This window comes from Porites lutea, chromosome 1 (assembly GCF_958299795.1).
Source record: "Porites lutea chromosome 1, jaPorLute2.1, whole genome shotgun sequence".
NCBI classification, from domain to species: domain Eukaryota; kingdom Metazoa; phylum Cnidaria; class Anthozoa; order Scleractinia; family Poritidae; genus Porites; species Porites lutea.
Window position 1 is genome coordinate 45128946 of NC_133201.1, and position 27843 is coordinate 45156788.

A 27843-nucleotide genomic window follows, 5' to 3' on the forward strand; every position below is an offset into this window, starting at 1 on the left:
ACATTTCAAGCGAATTGGCATAAACGCGGAAAAGTTTGAAAAAACGAGAATTAATTTTTAAAGTGACGTTTTCGCTGTCGTCGCCGTGGTCGTCGGTGCTAAAGCTCCCTTTTGGCAGGGGCGGATCTAGGGGGAGGGTGCAGGGGGTGCGCACCCCCCCCCCCCGAGATGACCTGCGGTTTTCTAATACAACTGGTATTCTGCAAAAAAAAAAAAAAACAGCGGTTTATTGGTTTTGAAGTAGAGCAAGAGACGAGTGCACCCCTCCTAAAAAGAATCCTTGATCCGCCCTAGTATTGTAATGAGATAGCAAAAATCTATTCGGCCTTAGGATCCTTGGATCTTGAGGGGTGTTCAAGCTTAAAGCTTTTTTCTGAGGCGCGGTGATCACTGAATCCCTTGTTCCCTTTGTTGAAGGAATTAGGTCCAGCTGATGTAGGCGTGTCTCTGAAAAAGACAAAAAATGGAGAACTCATCACAATGGGCTATTTCTGAGTCCTTCGGGCCTCTGTATCAAAACGAGGTTGAGTAGTCAGCCTTTGATATGGTAACGATTTTCCATTCTCATGTAAATAAAGTCATTTTCACAAGAACGGTTGTGCATTTACCCTCATTTTGAAAGTGAGGGTTTTTGGAACTCGGAAGTGGCCTATTTTTCATTGGCACTCAATCGTCCTTTGTAATAACGGTTACCCAAGACATTCTTGGATTCTGGATTCCACCCTGTGGATTCCGGATTGTTCAACAGTAGAAATTGGATTTCGAATTCCAATCGATAGTAAGATTCTGAATTCCTTGAGCTGGATTACAGATTCCAAAGCCAAGGAATCCGAATTCCACGAGCAAAAGTTTCCCACATCACGAATTCCACAAGCAAAGATTTCTCAGATTGCGGAATCTGGATTACCTTAAATGAGACAAACTCAAAGAAATCAAATTTGACACAAACTGATGAATTAACAGTCTAATAATTGATGAGAGTAACAGCATGCTTTAACCGCATGAATAGCAGTCATTTTTCTGTTAGGGACGGACCATTAGAAAAGTTATGGGGGGGGGGGGGGGAGGGAATTTTCGAGCCGCAGGAATTTTCTTTCGTTGTCAAATTCCTTGTATGAATTTTTTTTTACGCCATCCCATGAATATCTTCCAGGATTAATTGGCGTGCAAGAATTTTTTTTCATTTAATTTTCCCTTGCGCGAATATATTTTTTTGGTACTTCGCCCCCCCCCCCCTCCCCTATAAGTTTTCTAATGGTCCGTCTCTTAAGGTTAACCTTTTCTCATTAGGGAGCTTAAGCAACGACGACGGCGACGGCAACGAGGACGGGAGAAAAGGAAAAGGTTTAGATTGCCAAACAACAACTTTGCACGTGCATCACGCTTTTTGTACATTTCTTCGTCGTCGCTGCTGCACGGCTACAACGTCAAAGTGCCTTATTTCACGTTTTGTCGACGGCGTGAACACAAGACAACGACTTTCTTAATCCTTTCCTGAACTTTGATACAGTCTTTTAGAATTCAACTACGAAAAAATTTGCCAAAATTTGACGAATTAAACGAGATGGAATAAGCGCGATAAAGTTTAAGGCATCGTGTATGCCCTTTTTAAGTGACGTTTTTGTAGTCGTCACCGTTGTTGTTGCTTAATCTCCCTATTCTCAATTTGTCATGTTTCATTAGCAATTTTGGGGTCAATTCAATAACACTTTAAAAAAGTAATAATATTATTTATGAGTGTAAAATGTAAAGAATGAACTTTATTGATCCATGAACTTAAACATTTTGCTTCATTATCCCTGAAGAAATTTATTTCTAATAATCATGCCATTCTAAAATAATATTGGCTGCATATTTCTTATACTACCTTCCAATATTTCGCATCCTCATTTTCGCTTCTGCTGGCATTTCCTCTTCCTCGTCACTCTGACATAACAAACAAGCAAGACATTTTGAGAATGATATGTCAGAAATATCTTATCACTTGGGCATAAGAAAGGAAGGACTTTGGCTGCTGCAAATGCGACTGCAAAGGATTTCAAACCTTGACAAGGATGCTTGTTCATGTGCTTGTCACATGCACCCAACTTAACCTGCGTAGCAAGCGTTTCCAGTCGAGTTATAGTGCGAAATTTGGAGCGGGAGCAAAAAAAAAATGGAAGGGGGAGGGGGAAGGGAGGAGAGGTTCCTTCACTCCCCTCCCCCTCCCCCTTCATTCCTTTTTTTGTTCTCGTTCCAGTTTTCTCGATGAACTCGCGCAGAACCGCTTGCTACGCAGGCTACACCCAACTAAATTTAAAAACAAGAGCTGTTTTTTAAGATCTACTGAATGCCTTATTCATGGAACAAGTGTGTATGAAAATCGATTCCTCTCTGAATTTGATTGATAATGTGATCACCAATGACTGTTCCTAGTGGTCATATAGGCTGCTTATTTGATGCACATTTCATCTACAGCCTAAATTTACTGCTAATAATAACAACAATACTATCAGAGCTCCCATTAATTCAAAGGTGTGCATCATACACGCATAAAAAATGACAAGGACACACAGTTTTTAGCTAAAGTGCGTCCTTGAGACGCACGAAAACTGGGTCTGGCTGGCCCTACCCAAAAATTTGTGATCGTCATGGCATGTCCTTCGAACCCCTATTTTGTCACTCGTTGGGTCATGTCTATACACAAGAGTTTATTCGATATTGTCAGGCCTTCAACATTGAGGAAACCTGAAAAAAGGATACCTGAAAGTGATACAGATCAAGGGGATGATACCCAGGTGAAGAAACACAAATTTTGTCCTAAATGGCTGGGGGAGTTTCACTGGTTAAAATATGACTCCACTGAAAAACAAATGAAGTGCAAAGTTTGTCTTGAAATCATGCATATTGCTGAAAACCTAATCCTTCACAAAATTTTCTGCATGGAGCAAATAATTTGGTCTTGATTCTCGCTTCTCTGTTGAATACAATAACATTTAAATTTTTGTAGTAGGCAGGGGACCCCCAAAAAACAAAAAAAGCACCCCCAACTTTTTTGAACTGGGGGTCCTAAGGAGCCTTAACTGTCAAAACTAGTGGGCACTCTGACTATAATGATAAAGAAAATGATATTGATGATGACAATGATGATGATAACGATAACGATAACGATAACGATAATGATAATGATAGTGCAGTGATTTTGTTACCTCTGCGTCCTGCGTCCCTGATGGAAAAAAATCTCCAAAGAAACAAAATAATTTGTGGTATATGTTCCATAGAATGCAGAGATCGATTGAGTGATCTGAAGATGTTTTTGTAGAATATTCTGTTTGCGTGATTTCTGTGGCTGTTATTGTGCCGTGGCTGTTGTTAAACAACACTTTTTCTTTTAGTCTTTGTTGTGCTTTACAATATAAGGAGTCTGTTTCTATTTCAGTAAACTGTAATATTTACAGACTTTTTGGAGTCTGTCTTCATACTAACTTTGTGGATACAAAAGACCCAGGGACTCATTAGGGCTATTTATACAAGGAAAAATAAGAGGCATCTTACATAAGACGCGTCTTAAATAAGACGCGAACTGTACCATTTATACGAGCATGTCTTATCTAATAAGACGCGTCTTAGCTAAGCCGCGTCTTATTTTAGACGAAATGTGCCGTTTATACGGAAAGTTCGCGTCTTATTTAAGACGCGTCTTATGTAAGACGCGTCTTATTTTTCCTCGTATAAATGGCCCTATTGTTTTTTGAACTGGGATTCAATGGTTCTGGACTGGGACAGTGACTTTGTTACAGACAGTTATGGTGAGTCCTGGCTCATCTTGCAAACAAATCATGAGTCCCACTCCAGAATCACTGAGTCCCAGTTCAAAAAACAATGAGTGCTAAATTGAAAATGCTTGGGCCTTTATGTGACCAGACAGATAAAAGATGTTTTTTTGTAAAGCACAACGAAGACTAAAAGAAATATGCATTGTTAAACAACAGCCACAAGGATCGAGAATAGCCACAGAAATCACATGAATAGAATATTCTACAAAAACATCTTCAGAGCATTAATCAATCTTTGTGTCCTATGGGACACATGCCATAAACTTTTGTGCATCTTTGGGGATTGTTATGCATCAGGGATGCAAAGGTAGCAGAATCACTGCTGGGACTCACGATTTTTCACAAGAGAAGTCCCAGGACTGACCATAAATATTTTTAATAATTAAAAGTTACTGGATAGTGATAATTAATAATGATAATCATGATAACAACAACAATAATCATCATCTTCATCTTAATGCAGGATGCATTTGTCACAGTTTCAAATAAGTGCCGTAAAAAGTAAATGAATAAACAAAAAATAAACAAACACTACATGTCAAAGGGATGTTTTCACAACCTAAAAAAAAGTCATTCAGAATGGAGTGCAATGCAACATTCAGCCCACTGAAAATTTCAATACACTGATTTATCTAGTTATCAACAAACTCGTAAACTTCATACATATTATGTCTGTTAAGTGACTACAATAGGGTTTGCACTTTTTAATGATGCACTTTCTGTGATTTCTGGACTGTGATCAAAAACTACAAGCTGCAGTTATCAGCTTCACAAAAGCGAGTCAACTGTGTATATGTTGTAGTAATTTTTTTATCTCACGTAATTTTTCTTTTTCTTTTGTTTCAACTTCATTAGCATACATTACCATACACAAAAACAAAAGAAAAACAAAAATTTATACCTAAGATAAAATATTAATTACAACATATAAATAAGTAAGTACAACAATTCTCATGTTTGGCTCGTCTGCTACACAGTCATTTTTAGGGTCGTCATGCAACGCTCCTCCCCACGTTGTTTGAATCAGTACCCTTGAGAGTTAAGTCTTCACATGTACAGCAACACAATGAGCACATCCAGCACATAACATTCATTATACATATGCATGTTAAAAAAAAACCACAACCAATTCTGGTAAGAGTCTTGTAGGCCTATCAAACCATTTCTTCACTTGAAACTTTGTTCACTGCTTACAAATTTTTCTGCAAATTAACCTTTTGGTTGCTTGCAGATACAAAGCCCGTCCAAATTCAGCGACAATGTATTGATGCATCAAAAATTGAGAAGCGCCCTGCATCTCACATAATGTCAAGTTTCTTTTACATGATTGGTTTGTTCGTCAGCCCTCACAACAAACACAAAGGGAAAGGAATGTGGTTCGATTCTGACAGCAGCCATTTGTGGGGAGGAGCATTGTGTGACGACACTATTAAAAAACAGCTGTGTAGCAGATTAATGTTTGGCTGAAACACATACTTGAAACAAGAAAAGCAAGCCTTCCCTTTCTCCCCAACCCTAAAAAGTGTCGTGCAGCTGCTCAAGACTACCAGTAGGAAATAACAAACAAGCTCACAATCAAGGCTCACAATGGTTTTGTGGGTGGGTGAAGGAAAGGGTCTACATCGGTTTGTTTTCCAAACAATACACCACTTGGAGTCACTGTGTCAACAATTTGTTGCTGATAGTATTTAAAAAAGTGAGCTGTGTAAGGATACTAACAAACTATTGACTAAATGACTGACTTGATAAATTAAAAATACAACATTACTGTAAGATTAATTTGCCAACATGATGTGATTCAGAAGTTAACATTTTAAGTACCAGTCCTTCATCAGTGTTAAGACCTGGCACTCAGAATATCAGCAATTGAATCACTTTATGATGGTACATAAATCTTTTCAGTTTTGATAACTGAACTAAATTTTTACGTTCCTCTCCGTTATGGATGTAGAAAGGCAGTTTCTTCAAAAACTATAAACCAGTCTACTCATTTGTAAATACCGTAAAATTCCAAAAATAAGCCCCGGGGCTTACATTTTTCAAAGGCCCTTTTTGAGGGGCTTATTTTTGGAGGGGCTTATATTTGGAGGGGCTTATCTACCGAGGGAAATTTGTGTTTCAAACTCGATAGGGCTAGCCTTATTGTTGGAAGTAAATTTACCATTTTTTCTTTGTTTTACATTGTATTTGAGGGCAATTTTCCAAGTACAAGCCCCTGGGGGGCTGATATTTGGAGGGGCGATTTAACGCAATGTTTTTTGTGTTACTGGCTTGGGGGGCTTATATTTGGAGGGGCTTATACATGGAGGGGCTTATTTTCGGAATTTTGTGGTATTTTTAATAATAATGATTTTGTACCTCATCATTAAATACTGATGCAAGTTCCTTTTTTCTTTGCACTAAAAGTGGTTCTTTTTTTGGTTTCTTTGGATCTGATCCCTATTGAAGAGAAATCATATAATCATAATATTAATAATAGAGATAATTTATAACCATTTTCTGTTTCAGGAATGGTGCTTTTAATAGGCAGTGTATTATTTGTGTAATTTTCTAAAGTTCATCTGTAAGATGCTTTGGTTCACACGATTGTCCTGCTCCACCCACATGTATAAAAAGGGTTCTGCCAACAACTGGTTATGGAAAGCCCTTGAATGGAGTACCAGACACTCCCTTTAAGTTAGAGCACCCCAATAAAGAGCTGGTACCTGAAATGTCAACCTATAGTAAGTGCTTTAAGCTACGGACTTTAGGATAAAAACAGCACCGCCACCAAAAAATGATAAATCTAATACCATAGTAAAGAAAAGTTGCAATCTCAAACATGACATAAAATGCATTAGTCACTTCCAAGAGCAGTCCCCATCTCCAACCAACTTTCAACCCAGGACAAATCCCAGGAATCTGGCTATTTTGAGAAATTGTGGTCAAAGTCGCTGTTACATGTATGTTGACCATCAAGATGGTCAGATGGGTGCCCTTGGAATTGACTGATACATCTTGCCAAATCCAGGAAATAGGGTGTTAAATTTAAACTGCTCAAAGCCAAATAATATACATAGCTAGCATGCAAATACAGCTGTTTCTCTTTGTTCTTCGCTGCTAAGGATGTTTTGCGAGGAGTAACGTCTGCAACTCAGTGACAGAAATTCTGTATTGATGTTGTAAATCAATGCATAATAAATCCAGTACTCATGGGGTTCCAAATGCAAATTTGTTCAATTTTATGTTTCCCCCGGTCAATTTTGGTAAAGTGTTGTGTTCATCTGCGAACGAGCTTCAGCAAAACTCAAATGCTTCTAGAGAAGAATATATTCCACAAATATTGACTGTTTTGTTATAGATTCATGGCACTTACATTTGCCCGTAGTAGCATTTTGTGTCTCATTCGTAAGCAGTTAGCTAAAACAATGTAACCACTCCGCCACCCAATCACTGCTTATGGCCAGATTCTGGACAGATTTTACGCTATTAGTATGGAATTTCTGTTGGTGAGTTGCAGAAACGTCCCCACCAGCGAGGAGCGAGGAGAAATGGCTGTTTTCGCAGGTCAATACATGGCATGTAAAAAATTCCTGATTGAAAAAACTAACACATTTGTAGCTGGTAGTTTTACTGGATAATTCAATGTTTCAATTCAATGTTTAGGGTGTGTTGCCAAGTTTTAGCAGATAACTGAAAGCATGGAAACATCCCAAGAAATAAAAGATGAAACTGAATGTGGGATTTAGTACTCAAGAAAAATACATTTATTAAGCTTAACTGAAAACTAAACTCTTGGTTTAAATTTTTTAACCTAGGTTGATTCTCAGTTTCCTTAGTCTCCTAGCCCTGATTCATGAATAATTAGAGCTACGAGACAAAGGAAATTGAGAATCAGTCTTTTGTAGGTCTTAAATTTTAACCTGAATATAATTTTGACTAAGCTTATAACATATAAGCTTATATTTTAAAAACTTATTGATCAAGTTACTGATTCCTCAAGGATCAATAATTTTATGCGGAAAAATGTCTTTGGGCGTTTCCTAGTAAATATGCTCCGTAATCAAAGTCTAGTTTCCTTAAATAGATAAGCTGATAAAGCTTTATTCAGCGGAAACCATTAAGCATACATTGTAGTTCCGCATCACATTTTCCTAGTTCATTCCTAAATTATATTCACTTTCAAGTTAAAGCCAACTTGCAACATTATAAAAAAAAAACATTACCAGCTTTAAACTGACTCCGATTGGTTTTTTCTGTGTAGATCCAGACAGATTCATCGAGATTTTGGGTTTTTGCGTGACTTTAGAGTCAGAGATCTGTGGCAGTTTTCTCTTCTCACCAACAGTTGCGATCTTATCGGTGGCATTCCCTGTACATTAGATACAGATACTGCACAAGGTCAGTATAACTGGAAAATACGCATTTCTTCTACAGTTGGAAAACCAAAGAAGGGATTTTAAACCTTCGTTTTCTAGCGTTTTGTCCGGCAGCTTCGAAGAACTCAATTGTACTTTCGGTTCCGCCATCTTGCTTAGTGGCCTCGCGTTGCGAGGCTTGGATGCCAGGCCATTTGATCGGAAGTGATGAAGTTGTTGCGACGCAAAGGACAGATTTAGAAAAACCCGCCTTTTCAAAGCAATTTTTGTTTTCTTCCGTTAGCTGCTGACAGCCAGCAGATTACCGTTGCTTTCTCGTTCGCGATGCACGCAATTTTCGAGCGACAAAGGAGATGAGCAGCTCCGTAGAAGATTGGCTCCGATCGCTGGGTTTCATTCACTACACGCAAGCCTTTCTTGACAATGGCTACGACGAACTGGACATTTGCAAAGAAATTGGCAAAGAGGACTTGGACGCGATCGGAGTGAGAAATTTCAAGGACAGAACTGATATTCTAAATGCAGTAGAACGCTTAAAACAAAGTGGGACAGCAGTGTACTTTGTATTGGAAGGCAATGTCGATAGCGAGTCTTTGGCAGCTCAACCGGAGCGAGAATCTTACCCTTCTATTCAGTTGAAAATGATGCTACGCGATAAACTAGAAGAAGACAAAATTGATCTTACTGCTCTTCCTTATACACTGCCGGTGAGTACTTGTTGATTTATTTTATTATTTATTTTTTCAATTAATATTGATCGCCTGGATATATACTCGATCAATGTCCAAGACCAAACAGTTTCTCGCGCAGGCATCGAAAATGTGCAATCGAATGGGTGTTTCGCGTCCACACGTAATGTACGAGGTTAATCAATTTGCTAAGGCAGTGAATGGACGTGTAGGGTGCTTCGAATTCTATTCACGTACATCTTTCGTGAACAATCAAACACAGTAGAGTGCTTGATTTATTAATCTCCTAAGCTAACATGTACTCATATTGCACGGATTTGAAGGTTATGGGAATTTCAAAATTGCTATACTTTGGTTTAGATTACTTGTATACACAATAACTGTTTAATCCCGTCAGGAAGTCACAATTATTCATCGGAAATCATCATTCTTTACTGGAAATGAATTAATATAATAACGTGATATTGCTTTGACTGCACATTTCAGGGAACATGGACAGGTTGAAATTTGCGCGTTGGCTTTACTTAGGCTTCTAAAACTATTTGTTTATTGATTCCAAGGTCTCAAAAATAATCCTACATAATTGTAGCATTTATTTAAGCTCTAATAATCTTTTAAATGACAAACATTTCCTTTGATAGTTTTTTATACAGTTCAGGTAAACAAGTAGCATCGAGGCTTTAGCATACATTGTTAGACATGTTTGTAACTGCAGATGAACTCTGAACCCTGTGATGTTTTTTTGTCTTAGTTTATGCATAAGATTGTAGTGAACTTTGAGATAAATTAGTTGTTAAATTAATTAGTGCAATCTCATGGTGTTTTAGGGAAAGAAACTGAAACATTTTTTTCCAATTTTGACTAAGGTTAGCCACTAAGTTATCTATCGAAAATCAATGGAATGATGATAGCACCAAGAAACTTACTTTTATATCATAATTATTGGTAAATGTGAGTGTTATTTTTAATACAATATCATGGGTGATGAATAATTACTCCTTAATTTGGTGTGCAAGTTCAGTGTTAATTATGATAATTATTTCACATGTACAATAAAAAATTACTATGGCAACCTTCCGTACATTTCAGTGTCAATATGGTGAGAAAGTTATAAAATGTTATTAATGAAGATGTAAAGACATTAAAAGAGGCGGTATAAAACCTAACTAGACGAAAGAGCACATCAAGAAAGATTCTAACAAGTATTTTGTTGAAAAATTCTAAACTTAAGCCAAATTTAAGCTGTTAACTTTTGAGAGCATGGAGTCCTTAGTTGATACGGATAAATATGTCAAAAATCCTTGATTGCAAATGCAATTCGTCACCTATGATATTAATAAGTAATCAAATGGTTAACTCGTAAAATTAGGGAATAATTTCTCTCACGTTTTGTTCAAATCCCAATAATTTCCTGAGCCTTTTGGACAAAACGTGTGTGAAATCATTCACTAATTTTACATGTTACCATTTGATTACACATATTAACATTGCAACCACCAGGACTAAGCACACCTGGACAATCATATTCCTTTCTTATGACCTTGAATATTTTTGTTTGTTATTTTAAAAGGTCTCACTGATTGAGCCTAAATTAATATTATCTGTACAGTCATGTAATCCTTTATTGAATTTGTTGTGAATCAAGGATAAAATTGAACCACAGCCCAGGTTTGTAGCTAAGGAAATTGCCTGCCTGCTGAAAAGAAAATGGAGGCGGCAAAAAGAAGGCGGCATGGCGCCTTTTTTTCCAACATTGGGGACTGTATGGGTGTTTTCCTCTGTTTCATACTGATCACTGGTCAAAATCCAGCCGATAATAGCCTCTAACTCAGCTGGCTAATTTTGCCAGCAGCCGGCACTTAGCAGCAACCCTGTCAGTGTATTGCTGGGCCGAGTTTTTGGAAAGGTGGATAATGCTATCCATTGGATAAATCTCTATCCAGGGGATAATGTAATTGGTTCCCTAGTACTTATCTGCTGGATATCTAGTTATTTATCTGGTGGATAGTCAGTGCTGTCAGAAAGTTTTGAAGTAGACAGCTGAGTTGTCAAAGTAAGAGGCCAGTCCAGGGATATTTAATTAAAAAAACCACCATCCATAAAAAAATTCCAAGCAGAATAGCTGGCCTATACTAACCAAGTAGGTGGTGATTTGTTACTTTTGACAACCCTGGATAGTGCTATCCACTTTTGAACAACCGGGGCTTGAATCTCTATAATCTGAACCCTCATAAACAAGACTTTTTATTTATCCGGCTTTTTTCTCCTTTGGTCCCACATTTTCTTGAAAATTGATGACAACATGAAAATCTGAGGTTATGATTCTTTTTGTCATGAAATAATAAATTATTATACCATTGAAGCTTATTTCATTTCATTTTTTTTTCAGTCCATACTTGTGTTGTAAACAATGAAGTGAATTTTGCCATCAATAAATTGTACAGCAAATGACAGATGAATACAGTTTAGCTAGTGTTACTTGATGCTTGATCTTTTGAAACTACAAAAGTGGCAACTAGTATTTTTGACTATCCATACTCTTTTTCCTGTTATTTACCCCAGTCCTGTCAGGAACGGATAATAAATTGAGGTTCAACTGTTAATTCACTCTCTACAAAATACTTGCAGAGTCTTATTACTGTTGTTAAAACTTAAGGTTATTGATATTTTGTGCTAATATCCTTTGATAGGATGGTTCTGAGGGATCTTTGGATACTTTGGTTACCCTGTACGCTGATAAGTTTTATACTTATGAGGATCAAGTGCTGTCAGCACTGAGAAGTTTACGGCAACGGCAAGCTGAAAAAGAGGAAGCATCTGACCTTCCAGTTCCTGTACATGCGGCACCGGTAAGAATGAGTTGGAAGCACTGAGTTATGATTAAGTTGGATTAATAATATTATGATAAAGTAATAAAACTCATCAACCATGCCACCTTTGTTGTGAGTGGTCCTTTTCTCCACGGCAAATACTGCTGCTGTCAGCATTACCATCAAAATAGACTTTTCCACAGTTGTTTCAACTTTTGACATGGACCAGTTAGGGAAAATCTGTTGACACTACTGCAAAGATACTGTAGCTTCCCATGCAGGCGTTTTAAGGGAGCTCGTTTTCTATCCCTCCCCACAAACGCCTGCTCAACCGAAGACAACATGCCTTTCCCAAACTTACATGTAGCCAGTCACATTGTACTTTCCGAATTCTGGAAAGTTGACCTTGACTGCGAGGTAATCTGATAATTACTTGATCTGCAAGAAACACTGGGAAAGCTTTCTAACCTCTAATAAATGTTAGATTCAGAACGGCAAAAATAAGATTTAATCAAATTTTAGAATACTCCATGCACTTCATAACCTTAGTGAAGGAAAGAAAAGAAGGAAAACAGTAACTCAAGGGTCACGTTGCTAGCCTGTCAACACTTTATTCCACAACTGTTGATTGGTCACTTACCACGCAAATAAAACAATGGGAAAGAAACATTTCCGGTTGAGCAGGCGTTTGTGGGGAGGGATGAAAAACGAGCTCCCCACAGCTTCACACGGTCGGCGGATCACCTAAGCCTTGTTTTCACACCAGAAAAAATCTAAGTCTCGGCCCAGGTCAAAGTTCACCTGCAATTTTGCTCCCACCTAATTCATTTGACTCCTAAGAGCCTGTTCCCGAGGCCAAAGACTTAGTGGTCACCTTAGAAAAGTGAACAATATCGTACCTTTCTGTCTCAGCCCGGATCAGGGTGACTGATCCGTTTAGCCAAATGAAACGAGAATATTTAACAATTATTCCTCGAGCCCAAATGGGCTCTGAGTCAATAGCCTGTGAGGCCGAAGGCCGAATGGGCTATTGACTCAGAGGCCATGAGGGTGAGAGAAATAATTATTGTTGTAGTAAAATCCAACTAGTTGGTCAAAAATATAGAGAATAAAAAAAATTTAGCTAGTTAAAGCTAGACTTTAATCCTTTTTTGCCCCCCAAAAGCCTGCGCTTTTCATTACTAGGGGGCTATAACATAATTATAGCCTAGTAGTAGCTCAACCAATCAGAATGCAGCATTGATAACAGACCACTAGTTGGAGTTTACTAATACTGTATACGTGTACCTACAACTGTAGATACACACATAATACTACCAGTTATGATCAAAGCTACACTTAAACTGTGTGACTAATGTTTTTATCTTTTAAACCGTTAGCTCTCCCCACCTGTTACATGCACACGGGTATTTAGACACTCATCTAAACATAGTTCTCGTGGGTCAAAGGGATCAGATAAAGAGGGACATGGGGTGGCTTCAGAAGACGAAGACAAAACAAGTCCTGCAAGAGCTGTAAGTATTGCACAGAACTTGGGAAGGTTTTGTTTAGTTTGTACTGGGACTAATTTGTGATTGTTTCTGCTGTTGCATTTGAAGTGGAGTTTGAAGTTCTGAAAAAAGTCATTTTACATTATTGAATGCAGTTTTTTGCATTTTGAGTGCACCATGTATAGTTATTCCCAGCAGTGGCAGATTCAGATCTTCAGGTTAGTGGGGAGGGGAGAAGATGGGGATGCTCATCTAGGCCCTGACGGAAGAGGGGGCTGTGAAAATAATTTTTCTCACCCTGTGGGATTAATTAATATTATTGTTTTAGTTTGGTGTCAAAATAAGGTTTGGACCGCTCCCCTAGATCTGCCAATGCACAGTGTACTTGCATGACTGGAAAATATTTATCTGTTTCTTTGCTTACCTTATAATCTTTCAATTTGTGAGTTTCAATGTACATTGTGACACTTTGACTGGATGTTTTAACCCAAGGTGATCATGGTCAGGTAGCCACACAATCATAAACATCTCAGAGTATTAAAAGGCATGGCATATGTCTGCAAGAACATGTTTTCACGTTATCAAGGAGGGTTACAATGTTTCATATAGTGTCATTAAACATTGCATTTTTTGCTTGGTTACAGGGAATGAACCCTGCTGACTATTTAGATGTTGACAGTCCTTTCCAGCGTGGTAATAAAAAAAGTAAGAAACGGAGAAAAGTTGAACGAAACACTAAACTTTCCAGGAGTTTGGATTCTCTCAAAGAGTTACATGGTAAGTGAAGATGATGTTATGGTACTTCTTAACATAATGTTTAATTCCAGTCTTTTATTTGCTAACACCAATTATTCAATGTTTTCAATTTTAATCGTGAATAACTAGTCTAAGAAGACAAAATTTGTAATAGTTATTATACTAGGTTGCAACCTCTGTCATCAGAAAATTGTTGTTTTTGAACTACAATTCCGATAAAATTGGTCCTGGTTTTTCAAAAGGTGCGTTAAGAAACGGTCCAGATAAGGACAATAGCAACAACGGCAACGAACATGTTAGAATGCAAAAAAGGTGCTAACTTTTCTATTGTCTGTACTTACTTCTGATTGGCTTAAACAGCAAAAGTTAAAAAAACTTCACAAAGCAGTACATATATTCATCCTTACTTTCTAACCATATAACAAAATCTGGTCTCAGTTTGAATAACAAAGAAATCCTATGTGGGGAACATGTAAAATTGTAATCTTTTCTTGGCTATTGTTTTCAACTCTTGTGATTGGTCAAAATCTTTTAACACAAGAAAAACACCCTTTCAAAGTGGAGTGTAAATGCATTTTATTGCGTAAACGGCCTTCATGTGGGTTTATGCATTCTCTGTGTAAAGATGAGAACATTCCTATGTGGGGAAAGCACCGTTGCCGCATAACAAAAGAAATTGCTATCCACCTTACTTGGATCATTACTTAAGTGCTATCCACTTGATGTTATATAGGGCTGTCAGTAAGGGCCAGTAGCCAGCCAAAACCGCCGGGTAGTTGGCCATCCTTATAGCTGGCATACTTTCATCCCCTTCTACCATAACTGCTAACAATAAATAAGCACCGTCAAATAAAATTGTAAAGCATCTGTTTCCCAGTTTTGAATGACCTTGAGCGCATATTTAAACAGGGAGTGAAATGTTCGTACTGTGCTATTTTGTGGAACCCCTTGGGACATTTCAACGGCACTTCCCAGTCTTGCGTGCATATTGACGAAACAACATGCATATGGTGTCTGCGGTGGAAAATACCTGGAGATGCCTCGGCACTCAAGAACTTGTTCCTTTGGTTTGAGTTCCAAAGCCGCCTACTATTCATTATCAGCCTGCAACTTAAAAAACTTTTTGACAGCCGTAATTATAGATACAAAGGATGCAGTACCCTTATCCTTCACTGAAAAGTTATGCTGTAGGTGTATACAGCACTATCCAGCACTTTCCAGCTTTTAAACTATTATTGTTCCAGGTTAGTGCTCAGATTCCACTATCATCAAAGCATTTTGTTTTACATGTATGTATTTTTTGTTTCAGTCAATGTTGATCCAAAGACCCGGGAACGGGAATCGTCATCTTTCAAATCCCGGTTCAAGTTGTTTCACGGAACAAAGAAAAAGCACCACAGTACTTCTAGTAGTGACATGAGAAAGCAAGCCTTGGAGAAAAAGCTATCAAATCCAAATACTGCCAAAGATTATGACTTGCTTGCTTCCGCTATTAAGATGAGCGAGGAAGATCGCATGGCATTGATGATCATGGTTAAACAAGGAGAACTTACTGTGGAAGAAGCTGTAGAACAGTTAAAAAAGTGAGACACATTACATTCACTGTGTGGTACACTTCTTCAGGACAATTTTTTGGAAAAAAAAGTGAAAAATTAAGGATTTTAAGGGCAGGGAAAAGTCAAGAAGTCTGGTGAAACATCCGAGAAACTTTCAGTTGGTCTAGACAGCAGTCCATTGTTACAGTGAAACCTTGATCTAACGAACCTCTATATAATGAAGTCCTAAGCATAACAAACAATTTTCTTGAACCCAGTAACAGTAAAATATATGGAAAAGAACCTTGATATAACGAAACCTTGTTATAAGAAACATATTTTGCCAATCCCTTAGCCCTTCGTGATATCGAGGTTCCACTGTTGTTAAGAAGAAAATAGCAAAAAGAGAGATGTGAAGTTGTTTAAAGGAAAGATCCACATCCCTCTTATTTCTTTTATATTATTTTGCTCTTCCCTACTTCCTAAAAGAGGCTTGATAACCCAGTTACAAATGACTTGTATGCTACTTCAGTATTAGTAAATATAAAGCTGTATGCCATGACAAGCATCCACAGTCGTTCACATCTATCTCTATTAATTTTGTGTAAACTAGTGGAGCAGGGCTGTCACTTGCTGGGCAAAAGCGACAAGTAGGCAGCAAATCAAGCAGCTATATTTTTATTTTATTTTCCCTTGAAAGTAACCAGGGGCCCTGTTCATAGTAGCAAGGAAAATCCCTGGCCCCTGACCCTGCATGTAAATGACAGCCCTGCAGGGGAGATCACAATCAGTTATAGCTGTTATAATCAATAATGAAATATTTAATCATAACTATAACAAACTTCTGAAATCTGATTGGTGATCAATTGTACTGATTTCAGCACTAACAGTGTAACCGGACAGTATGCATCACGCCTAATTAATTGGACAGTATGTGCCATCATGTGTGCTCTTAAAGGGCTTAATTTTTCACTGCTAGCAAAAAACTCTTGGAATTTCTTGTGCTTTGATTTCAAAAAGCTTAAAATTCAAAAATTTTATTATAGTCATGATTAATTGGTAACAGAACTTCATTTCATTCAATTTGTATGTTTATGATCAAATGGTGACGAGTGAAATTAGGGAATAATTTCACGTGCGTTTTGTCCAAATCCTAATATTTTCCCGAGCCTTTAGGCGAGCAAAATTATTAGGATTTGGACAAAACGCAAGTGAAATTATTCCCTAATTTCACGAGTATACCATTTGATTACCTATTATCATGGGTGACGAATTATGTTAGCAATCTTGGATTTTTGACATCTCTATCCTGGATCATATCGATCAAGAACTCCACTCTCTCAAATATTTAGACCTTAAATTTGGAAAGTTTAGAATTTTTCAGACTGTCAGCAAAATACCTGTTCTTCTGTTCTTCTGTTCTTCTTAATGTTCTCTTGTGTGTTCAGGTTTTCTAAAGCGTCTTTTTGTGCCCTGACATCTTCATTCATGGCATGATAAAACTTTGTCACCATCTTGACACTGAAACTTACGAAAGGGTTGCCATGGCAATTTTGTAGTTTCACATGTGAAATTACAAATTAACGCTGAAATTTCACGCCAAAATTAAGGAGTAATTTGTCACCTATGGTATTAGGTCTGTAATCCTACTCGTGATTAAACAAATCAGACTCCCGCTACGTGGAAGTCTGATTTTGTTTATCACTCTTATGATTACAGGCCGAATTGGACTACACTCAGTACCATTATTACATGTAATCATGTTGATAAAACTATCATGCTTTCTAGATATGAAGAGGACTGTCGAAAAGGGGATTATATTAAACCAAAGGTAGAGTGCAAGTAATTGTATAACATTTCTCTTATTATGATTATACAATGGTAGATGTACTGTACACATCCTATTTTTGAAATCAGTAATTTCCTCTTTGATTCGATGTGGCAGTTTGTTGTGAACATCTTTCTTAAAGACACCCAGATATAGGCTGGGTTATGTAGTTGCATTATCTTATGTTTAAGTTATATTCTGTTATTGAAACCAAGGAGTTACATTGTACGATGTAACAACTACATGTAGAGGTAATCATTCCCGGTCGAGATGCCCCTGATAAAATCAGTAGGGGCAGCTTATTGGTAGTCGCCCGTGATACCTCAGAAAATTTGTGGCTTTGTACCACAGGAACACCAAGATTAGGATGACCTGCCGACATCACCATTTTTTTATTTCCTTTGCTACAAGAAAATATACAAACAAACAAACAAAATAATAAACTTACTTGGTTGATATATCAGATTTTGCTTCCCATAAAATGCAAAGATTGTGACATTATGATTTCAATGTTCTTCAGAGTGAAGAAATTATTGATGATGAAAAGTCAGAGAAACCTAAATTAAAACGTGGCTTGTTTGGGAGGAGCACCAAAAGAAAGTCTGGCAGCCGGCCATCATCTGAGTTTATTGCATGTGAAATGACAACTATGAGTGAAGAAGAAAGAATCAACTTGATGAGATGTGTTAAGAGCGGAGAAATGAGCGTGGATCAAGCTCTCAAGCGGTTTATAAGGTAAGCACGTAAAGGCGATTATTGGTTGTGACAAGCACCAGCAACTGACTTACGTCTGAACAATCGATCAAGATGAATAAAATTGTCATTGTTAAATCACGGAACAAAATGGGTATTGTGCTCGTACATATAATATTGTTATTAGCAGGTGATGCGTTTGTTATACATGAATTGCTATGAACGTAATAAAGTTTTAACCTATTCCAGTACATGCTAGCCTGAAAAAAAAAACTGTTTTTTCTTCACTCCTTGCTGTTAGTGAAGTTACATGGGGGAGATGTCTGTTCCTCAACTACAAAAATGCCATACTGATGATTATACTCTGTCCAGAATCTGTTTATGAGCTCAGTTTGTTTGCATTGTAGTGATATTCTTTTAGCTATTGTTGACGAATGACACAAAGGTCAAAATGTAAGTGTGGTGAATCTACTGCAAACAGTTTATATTCTTGGAATAAATCCTTCTTTAGTGCACTGCAGTTGAGTTTCGCAGCTGCACATTGGCAGAAGAACTCAAACTTTATGATATTCGAAACATAAATCTGCATGTGGAACCCCATATCTACCAGATAAATAATGTTAACATTAATGCACATCATTAGTATGGCATTTGTGTCATTGCACTGCAAACATCTCATCTGGGAAATGTCGCAAGGAGCAAGGAGAGATGGCTGTATTCGCAGGCTAAGTACATTTTACAAAGGGATTGCAGAGAGCGCTTTCAGCCTTATGGTGACAGATTATGTAATAATATTATTGCCTCCTGAACAGTGAATAAAAAGTTGGCAACAACATGTTTTCTTATTTATATTTTTTTTTCTCAGTTATGAGGAAAAACACAAGAAATCAGACTCAGATGATTCTGCCCCTCAAAAGGTATGAAATTGTAAAACGAGTACCATTAATAAATAAAGAGGTAAACAGAAGAATTGTGCAGCCAACTTAAAGACTGATTGATAGAAGCACTGGAAAGCCAGCTGTTAACCCTTTCAACCCTAAGATCAAAATTAAAATTCTCCTTTGTCGCCGCCCCTATTCATTTACTATAGAAGTAGTGGAGAGAAGTTGATAAAATATCAAGAAAATACATCTTGTGTGATCATGTCCTTAATTCTCATGACCACTCTGTTTTACGAAGCATTGCTATTACAAGGAGAAATTTGATGCTGATCACTCTTGGGAATTAAAGGGTTAAAATGTGTGGTGAATAGGTGTCAATCAAGTTGATGTACATCCAATTACTAGGGAGAGTTGGCCGGATGTTATTTCTGTAAACAAGAATGCCGAGCTTAGCTTATCATTAATATCATTAACTATTAGGCCTTTCGCAAAGAACTGGCTCTGGTTGTTTTAAAGGTGCACAACGCTAGCCATTGAGTAAATCTCTATACAGTGGGTAATGCCATACTGGTTTCCCTAATACTTATTCACAGGATAGTTACCTCTCCAACTGGGGTCTACTTTTTGAGGTGTCCAAATTTGTCTAGCCACTATCCAAATGTACCAAAATTATTTGCAACTTGACTACTAAGCCATTTCTGCTTCTGAGACAAATGATGTGTACATGTATGTTGCCACATATGTAGTTTTTTTTGTGGCATGTGTCCAAAGCTAAACTTTGATTTAGGGTTTGAATGGAAAAAAAGCATGCTTCATATTTTTTGCATCCCTCATTTCTATAATATTATTGCGCTAATTTGAATGGGCGTACTTTCAAAGATCAGTTTGTTCTGTACAAGTTTTGTCTTAAAGTCACCGTTCAGAGTTAAATTTGATGATAAGTGAAGAAGGAATCATGAACGATAGTCTCATTTGGGCAATCAGTGATATTTAGTTGTCTGTGGGTTAACTGGATTATGCAGAGTACGTAAGTGATGGCATTACTTCAAAAAATTTAAAATAACAAATATTTTTGTTTTGTTTCTTTACCAAATCAGCCGTCCCCCAAGTTGCCGAAGTCAGCAAGTGGATTTTCCCGCATCAGTATCAAGAGAGTCTCTGGCGTTCTTTCATCCTCCTTTAAACTGCCTACTTCTTCTGTTAATGAGCCAAATGCAGTGTTTTACACTGGTATGTTGTGAAGCTTTTACCATCTACATGTACAATCGGTGACAAAATTAGTTGGGACACTCTGCCCTCAAGGACCTTTCTCATGTTTCGTTTACACTATCTACATGTGGTTCAAATGGGAAAATGAGGGGCGTTTGTTATAAGTTAGTAAACCACCTTCTAAAGTGAGCTGTTGATGGTAGTCTGTAGAATACGCTATGTATGTCGCAGAGTCCCAGTCGATTTGATGCTTCATCTGTAAATGGTGTTCAGCAATGTGACTGTTGACATCTACGACGACTGCTTACGAATGTCAAGGACAATTACAGACCGGAGGACAGACAGGGAGCAGTATACAAGATCAAATGCTTCGACTGCCACGCCACTTACAACGGTGAGACCGGCAGAAACCTCAGTACGCGACTGACTGAACACAAACGATCGACAAGAAATGGTGATGTCAACAACAATCGTATTCAGGTCTACGATCACCCGGACGATCACATGCCTCACCTAGTTATGAAATGACTCCTGGGTTCAAACCTGTCATAGTTTTAAGTGATTATTGTAATCTCTGCTAAGATACAAGGTGCTGGATTGCAGAAAAATTGTCTCTCCAGTACTCATCCACATTTAATGAGAAACAATAGAGAGTATTTCTCGTACATATTTTACCAAAATGTTTTTGAGATCTAAATCTATTTGGCTTTTTCCAGGCTCACAAAAAATAAATGAATGGAACTGGGGATACAGTTTCTTCAGTCTTTTTCTCACCCTGTACTTCCTTGATGTTTGCTTTCTTCAGCTTTGCTACTACAACAATTTGAGAACTTACTTCAGGCTGAAATTTATCCGCTGTGGATGTTGCTTACATGTACGGTAATTCTTAACTTTTTTGTTTATTCTTTTCGCAGGAGAAGATGGTGGGAGTGTTGATGGTAGTGTGAGTTCAGGGGATGAGGTCGTGGGAATAGATTCTTCCCCAGCTCCCTCTCCTCTTCTCGCAAACGTTCAAGGCAAAAACAAGGTAAAATACTTGTAACTACAACTTGATGACTGAAAACTGCACCGCAAGGAATGTAGGTGCAAGTGCTAATGTTACTCGCTAAAAGACTTGATTAATTTTCTGTTAATCTTATGTTTAAGTTTGACAAATTAAAAGCAAAAAAAAAAAACAGATTTGCTCCTCAAGATCGATAAGTACTGCTCTACATAAACTAGTAAAAGTTGACACTACAGCTGCCCCCTTTCTGTATTATTTTCGGTCAATAGTATTCTTGCTCGTTGTGTAGCTCTGGGAAATATACCGATTCATAATGAAGATTTTCACACATATTCCATGCAATAGGTGAGATAAAAACAGGGAACGCAAGGTCCCATTCACTGATTCAGTTCGATTTACCCAGCTTTGATCAAAACATTCTCAGTTCGCGAATATTTTATTCTAAACCGTAAGAAAAGATCTCATTAGAAGTTGGAATTTTCCCTATTTCTCTTTCACTTTTTACATAAAACTTATTTTATTAGCCGGAAAGTGAACCTTAGAAATGAAAAGGTTTAAATAATTGTCGGCGAATTTCTGTAATCGTCCATCGTTCTGCTCGATGATAAGCTAGCCGTTGATTCACTCGTCTTGCTTGTTTGCTGAGTGAGTCCTATTCGCCCAATGAGAGAGAAAGAGTGCCTGGCAAATTGTTTCCAATCATAGATTTGTGAATGATAAACTAGCGTCTGGCATACTCTCCAATTGTTTATATAAACACAGTTATACGCACCCGCGTATAACGAGGGCTCAACGTGTGTCTCTTGGTCCATAACTTTCAAAACAGCTGCTCCACAGTATGTCACTGATAACACGTAACGCAAAAGAGTATCGAAGTATGCTGTACAATAAGTATCACAAAATCAACCTAAGCGGTCCCTGTGGGGATTTTCTGTCCTACTCCATCCTTACCCCATCTCATACTTGCGGGCGGGAACTAATATAGAAACGTCATCGTTACCAAACGATTCCATGCGTCTCTGATCAATCGAGATTTTTTCTGGTATACTTTCTGTATATTTCAACTGCAAGTACTTTTCTATATATACGCGCGAGCTACTAGGATGCCTTTTCGGGTTTTCGCCCGCAACTACCTTCTTTGGAATGATTCCAACTGTTTGTGCAACTCCAACCACAAAATTTGGTTGATGCGCATCCTACCATAATTTTAGTGCATTAAAACTAATGAAAAGTTGAAAACTGTTTTCCACTATCAGGACTTGAACTGAATTGCAACTAACATTTAGCTCAGTGCCACGTTTAGTTTTTATTTCCTCTTCCCAGTATGTGGCAAATCAAGTAGAAATGACACTCCTCTTTGTTCCTTTCGAAAAGTTTTAATAATCCACCTAGGAAAGGCGAAAGAGAGTGTCCATACATCTACATCTTTTTTAAACACGGCTTAACAGACCCTTCCATGGTTTTTTTTTATAAATCTGGCTTTGTTAATTGTTTTTGTCAAATCTAAAGGCCGCATCGTTGTAACTTGATAAAATGGTCTTGCGTGTTCGAGCAATGTCGTTGCAAACACAATGTTTATAACAGCCTCGAAGGTAAGAGATGTATAGGGTACAGGGGTTGATGCACGACGGTAAATGATTGACGAGCTTCACTAATGGTTGTCAAACTTATTTACCTTAGTCACAACGCAGTTCATCCAGCAGCGTGGACAGCTTGGAGAAAGTTGAAGAGAAGTCTGCACCTATTCCCATGCAAAACCAGCAACCCAACTTCCTCTCTGAAATGAAGGTCGTACTAGGAAAACAAAATCGATCAGAAAGCAGAGAACGGCCAGAAGGTACAAAAGTGCCACATCGCAGTTTCATTAGACCTTTAGATTCGAAGACGAGGACGAGCTTAAACTTAAAAGTATTATCGCGTATGCTGAAAGGGTCATTTTACCTTTTTTCAAGAGAAAAGGTAACACGGTTGTTTTAATTGAAGAGGAGAGAAAGCCGTCTCCCTCCCCCAAAATGATTAAACTTCGGTTATTAAATATAAGTTGTAGTCTGTCACTACGACATTTTCGTAAAAACTCGTTGCAGAATGACGACGGCTATGGCGTTTTCCCGCTGATTCACGCGCGCGCACTACTCAGTATTGAGAAAATCTCGTTTCCATAGTCGCCCTCATCTTCGAATCTAAAGGACTCTATTAGCCCACACTGCAACTATCCAACCTGTTACCTCTTCATACTCTTAAGGCAGGGAGCATGATCAAAGAAAAGTCTAAATTAACCCTTCAATTCGATTGTCATGCTTTGTTGCTCTGCTTATGAGTGATGGGAAATGTACCAAAATTGACGCTTGGAACGCGCGAAAGGGAAGAAAGGGACGGACGATTTCTTCTCGGCTGAAGCGTAAGAAGCGTAGAGGGATTGTGGAAAGTTTAGGTGAGATAGAAAGGAGGCTCCGTTTACCCTCGCCTCTTGCACTCATCTTGTTCCAAGCGCCCGATTCCTCCTCTTCCCCAATTTTTCTCTCTTCGTCCAAGTGTAATTGTGCAAATCATTGTGCAGTTTTCACAAATTCTTTTGTACAGGATCTTGATACGCTTCCCCTCCATAACGATCACAATTCCCTCCCAGTTACTACATCGTTATTTTGCTTTCAGTTCTTCTTTTAGAGCAACTCCTTTTTAAGGTATTCCTGGAGGCTAATAATTCCATTTTTACCACATTTCGTCATGCGTGATATTATGGGAAGCAACTGTTCAAAATCTATCACATTTACACAAGTTAAACTTTATAACACATAGATGCTGTGAAAGTTAATAGAAATTGATGAAAATGAAAGGAATTTTTAAACTTTGATGTTTTAATGCTGTGGTGAAAACCTTTCAATTTCACTCTTTTCAAAATATCCCAAAGAGATTTCCTTCCATGTCGAAAGCTTTTGCCAACAGATACATAACATTCAAACCTAAAATTGTACGGGATTACGTCTCATTAAACTCTAACGGAACAAAAATAAGCCCCCCAAAATCTTGTCATGCACCTTTGAGGAAACCGTGATCTGAAATGCCTTGTTTGCTTTTGTTTTTTTCCCAACAGATGCTGTCCACCCAGATTTGAAGTCCCTTCGTGTCTGTGATAAATATCAGAAGCCTCCTCCACCCCCTCCGGGAAGAAAAACTTCAATGCCCTTAGTGGAAACTCAAAAAATCGTACCTACCCCCAACCCCACTCTCTCCCTCAACAGGACTCCACCGGTGGTTCCAATTAGACCTGGTCCTGCTGTGGCACACCCACACAGGCCTCCACCCCCTGTCCCTTTGCGACCCTCAAAGAGTTCGCATGATGTAGAAAGTCAGACTGCCATCGGGAAGAAAGTGCAGCCTGAACTTAATAATACGGAAGCTGGGCCTGCAAAACCTGATTTAACAAAGTTTAAAAATGATTCGAGACAATCAGAAACTAAGCCAAGGCTAAAGTCAGTTAATGGTTCGGCTGGTTTGGAGCGTGAAAAATTAGAACAGAATAATGCCGGAGATGTGGTACTTAAGAGACCAAATAAACCGCCTCCCCTTCCTCCTCGTCCTACAAGTTCAAACTTAAATGAGAAGCCTGATATTGCCGAGGGACGTGATGAGTCTCAAGCTACCCTCCTTGATTCTGAAGAGAAAGTTTCCCAGACGGAGTCTGCGAGCGACGTCTCCGGTAGAGAGCCTCCTGTTGTTAAACCGAATCTGAAACCCAAGCCAAAACCCAGGCCAAGACCACGCCCTAAAATGGAGGACGATGAACAATATAAAGTACCTGCTCTCCGCCCTGTTAGGTTGCCTCAGAAAAAAGAGGTGCAAACTTCGGACAGTGACGATGATGCTTATAACCCCGTGCCTCCTCCTCGCCCCGTTGGTAGAGTGACAGGAACAAATGACACCTCTGATAAGCCACACAATCAAGTGCCCCCACCCCGCCCTGTGGGGCAATCCCAAGGGGAGGAAGCGTCTGATGATGATGACGAACCGTATACCGCTGTTCCCCCACCCCGTCCAGTTGTCTCTCCAGGGGGGACACGTACCCAAGGCGAACCTAGCGGAAACGGAGTGCAAACCAACATGGAAAGAGACAACAATGAACTGTTGGCTGGCCAACATATTGAACAGAAACTGTCTCGAAGTGAATCTGGTGGTGATAAGATTCCACTTCCCGCGCCAAGAATCAAACGGCCATCACACTCACTGGGTGAAATGGTTGAAAGAAAACTTCATTTAGAACGCATTGATTTGACTCAAAGACCTTACTCTGATGACGTAAGTATCTACAGTTTAGTCTAACATTAACCCTTCAACTAATGAGTGTGTTACACCCCGATGTAGTGGAGTCCTAACTTTTGAGTTCTGTCGACAAAATTCTATGGTGTGACCATTCAAATGAAACTACTTCAGCAGTTTTTACATGGTAATATTTTTATTTAGTGTGTAGCTCTAACGTGTGCGTTTTTGGATGAAATCCTATGGTGTTACCATTCAAATGAAATCTCCTTCAACAGTATTTTCACATGGTACTATTTTAGTATTTAGTATTTTAGTACTATTTTTCTAAGAAAGAGATATAGTTGTTGACTACCAGAAATATAAAGAAACTTAAGTTTGGTCCTTAAATATGTAGTATTTATTCTCAACTGACCCTTGTAAACCTCCTTAATGCAAGGCCCAGGAAGAAAATTGTTACAATATGTACTTTTGATAAACCTATTTTCTATGTAGAAATTACTATTTTTATCATTACCGGTAACCCACATATAACAACCTACTTGATTTTGCTCGGCTAAACAGGTTCTTACATTTTTGGGCATTAATGTGCCAAATTTCTTCCGGCAGCGGGTGCTTACCGTATTTTAATTACTCCGGCCGTAGATTGGTGGATTAAAATTAATGCTTATATGAGCACTTTTAACGAGTTTACATCACTCTATTGTATGTTGTGTTTAGACTGGTTGAAATGCTTGTCTCAGCACCTTTAAACGAGTTTACATCGCTCTATTGTGTGTTGTGTTTAGACTGGTTGAAATGCTTATATCAGCACCTTTAAACGAGTTTACATCGCTCTATCGTGTGTTGTGTTTAGACTGGTTGAAATGCTTATATCAGCACCTTTAAACGAGTTTACATCACTCTATTGTGTGTTGTGTTTAGACTGGTTCCTGGGGTGTTCCAGTGAACTTGGTTGATCGTTACGCCGAAGAGCTTCACCGTTCACAACAAGAGCTCGCTGGTATAATCGACAAAATTAGAGTTAGGAAGCTGAGACTAACCGGGCAACAAGCGGTGAGTAGGATGTATACGTATGCTGTTTTTTTACCTGTTGCCCCCTTGCGATCATATTATGTACAGTCAATCCCCGCTTAATACGGACTCCCTGTTCTTACGGACACTTTGCTTTGTCCACGGGGAAAGAAAGCCCTTACATTTGCTCTAAAGACCGAACCCACTTAATATGGACATCCCGTTAATACGGACACTTTCTATTGCCCCCACAGAGTCCTTATTAACGGAGTTTGACTATACATAGTCATTCGTTTTTTCCCTTAGGAAAAATCGGCGTGACAATGATAGCTTACGACTGATGCCACCCCAAAATCGTAAAGCGAGGGAGACCTCCAGTTGTTTTCGGACCGTTCTTTGTTTGTCTTTCTCTGTGGACGTCTCTTTCTTAAAGCTTTTCTCGCCACAAAGCCTATGTACAGCCGCCCCCTCCCCTCCCCCCTTAAAAATCGGGGAGAAGAACTCTCTCCCTAATTTCGTTTGAGGGGAAGGGGCGGCTGTAAGCAGACTACTCGCCACACTGTCTCTGCCTTTTGCGTACATTCGCCGCTTTAGAAACGAGAAGGGAATGTAGTCGAATTGCCTCCCGCCATTTTTTTTTTGGGATCGTTACTAGGGACGCGCCGGTCAGCTTTTGGCCAAATGTTAACAGTCCCACAAGTCTCTGCGAAGGTTACCTCGGCCCAGTTTCCCTCTCGTTTTTAAAGTGGCGGCAAAAAATTTCCCATCACTTCTTATGAATACTATTTCCTTGTAGACTTCTTGCAACGTTTCCGAGCTAGACTTCACAAGCGACCCTTTGGGAAACCTGGAAAATTTGAGCGACTGGCTGACGTCATTAGGACTTCCCATGTATTACAACGGCTTAAAGGAGGTGGAGTATGATGACATGGATGCCATGCCTTATATGGAAGAAAAGCACTTTCTGTTCGCAGGCATATCGGATCCAAGGCACATGAGGCGCCTTCTCGCGTCAGTCCAGAGGATGCTTAGGTGACAAGGAATTGGGGACTGTTCTTACTGTCCTCACACCGATATAGAGTCACTTGTCAGAAAACCGATTGGTGCTAATCCTGGAAAAGAACATGGTTCATGGAAACGAACGTGCATTAAACCGATTGGAACTTGGAATTAATGCATGTGACTGACGCGAAGCGCGGGAAAATTGTCGGTGAAAAACTGTCTTATTACTGTATGGTAAAGTCACTCACACAAGTCTGTGCTGGGCCACTTACAGCGCACTGATACAGTAAAAACCCGGGTGGAAGGACCGATAATAGCCTGAGAAAACAGCCGACACTTGGCGACGCTACCACTGGTTTCCCCGCCAAATGACATCTGAGAAACGAGCGCAGAAATTCCATACTGATGACGCGTCACTACCCAGATCTGGGTAGTGCTTCTGATTGGTGGTACCGCGTGGAAAATTTGATTCTGCGCTCGTTTCTCAGACGTCATTTGGCGGGGAA

General features: G+C 38.8%; 2 protein-coding genes across 2 annotated transcripts; one reads left to right on the plus strand and one right to left on the minus strand.

Moving 5' to 3' along the window:
• Positions 1-299: 299 nt before the first annotated feature.
• LOC140952527 (PEST proteolytic signal-containing nuclear protein-like) lies at positions 300-8335 on the minus strand. The gene is made up of 5 exons (XM_073401953.1): positions 8260-8335; positions 8021-8166; positions 6174-6254; positions 1868-1926; positions 300-447 (listed from the first exon to the last, which is right to left on the minus strand). Exons 1-5 carry the CDS (start codon positions 8321-8323, stop codon positions 318-320), a joined length of 480 nt encoding a protein of 159 aa, XP_073258054.1. The 5' UTR covers positions 8324-8335; the 3' UTR covers positions 300-317.
• Positions 8173-27783, plus strand: LOC140952517 (uncharacterized). Its single transcript, XM_073401942.1, has 14 exons — positions 8173-8880; positions 11553-11711; positions 13052-13186; positions 13807-13939; positions 15228-15501; positions 17242-17284; positions 17802-18016; positions 18840-18891; positions 19953-20085; positions 20979-21091; positions 22748-22904; positions 24159-25360; positions 26246-26377; positions 27132-27783. The coding sequence occupies exons 1-14, from the start codon at positions 8527-8529 to the stop codon at positions 27369-27371; spliced, it is 3342 nt and encodes a 1113-aa protein (XP_073258043.1). The 5' UTR covers positions 8173-8526; the 3' UTR covers positions 27372-27783.
• The last annotated feature ends 60 nt before the right edge of the window (positions 27784-27843 follow it).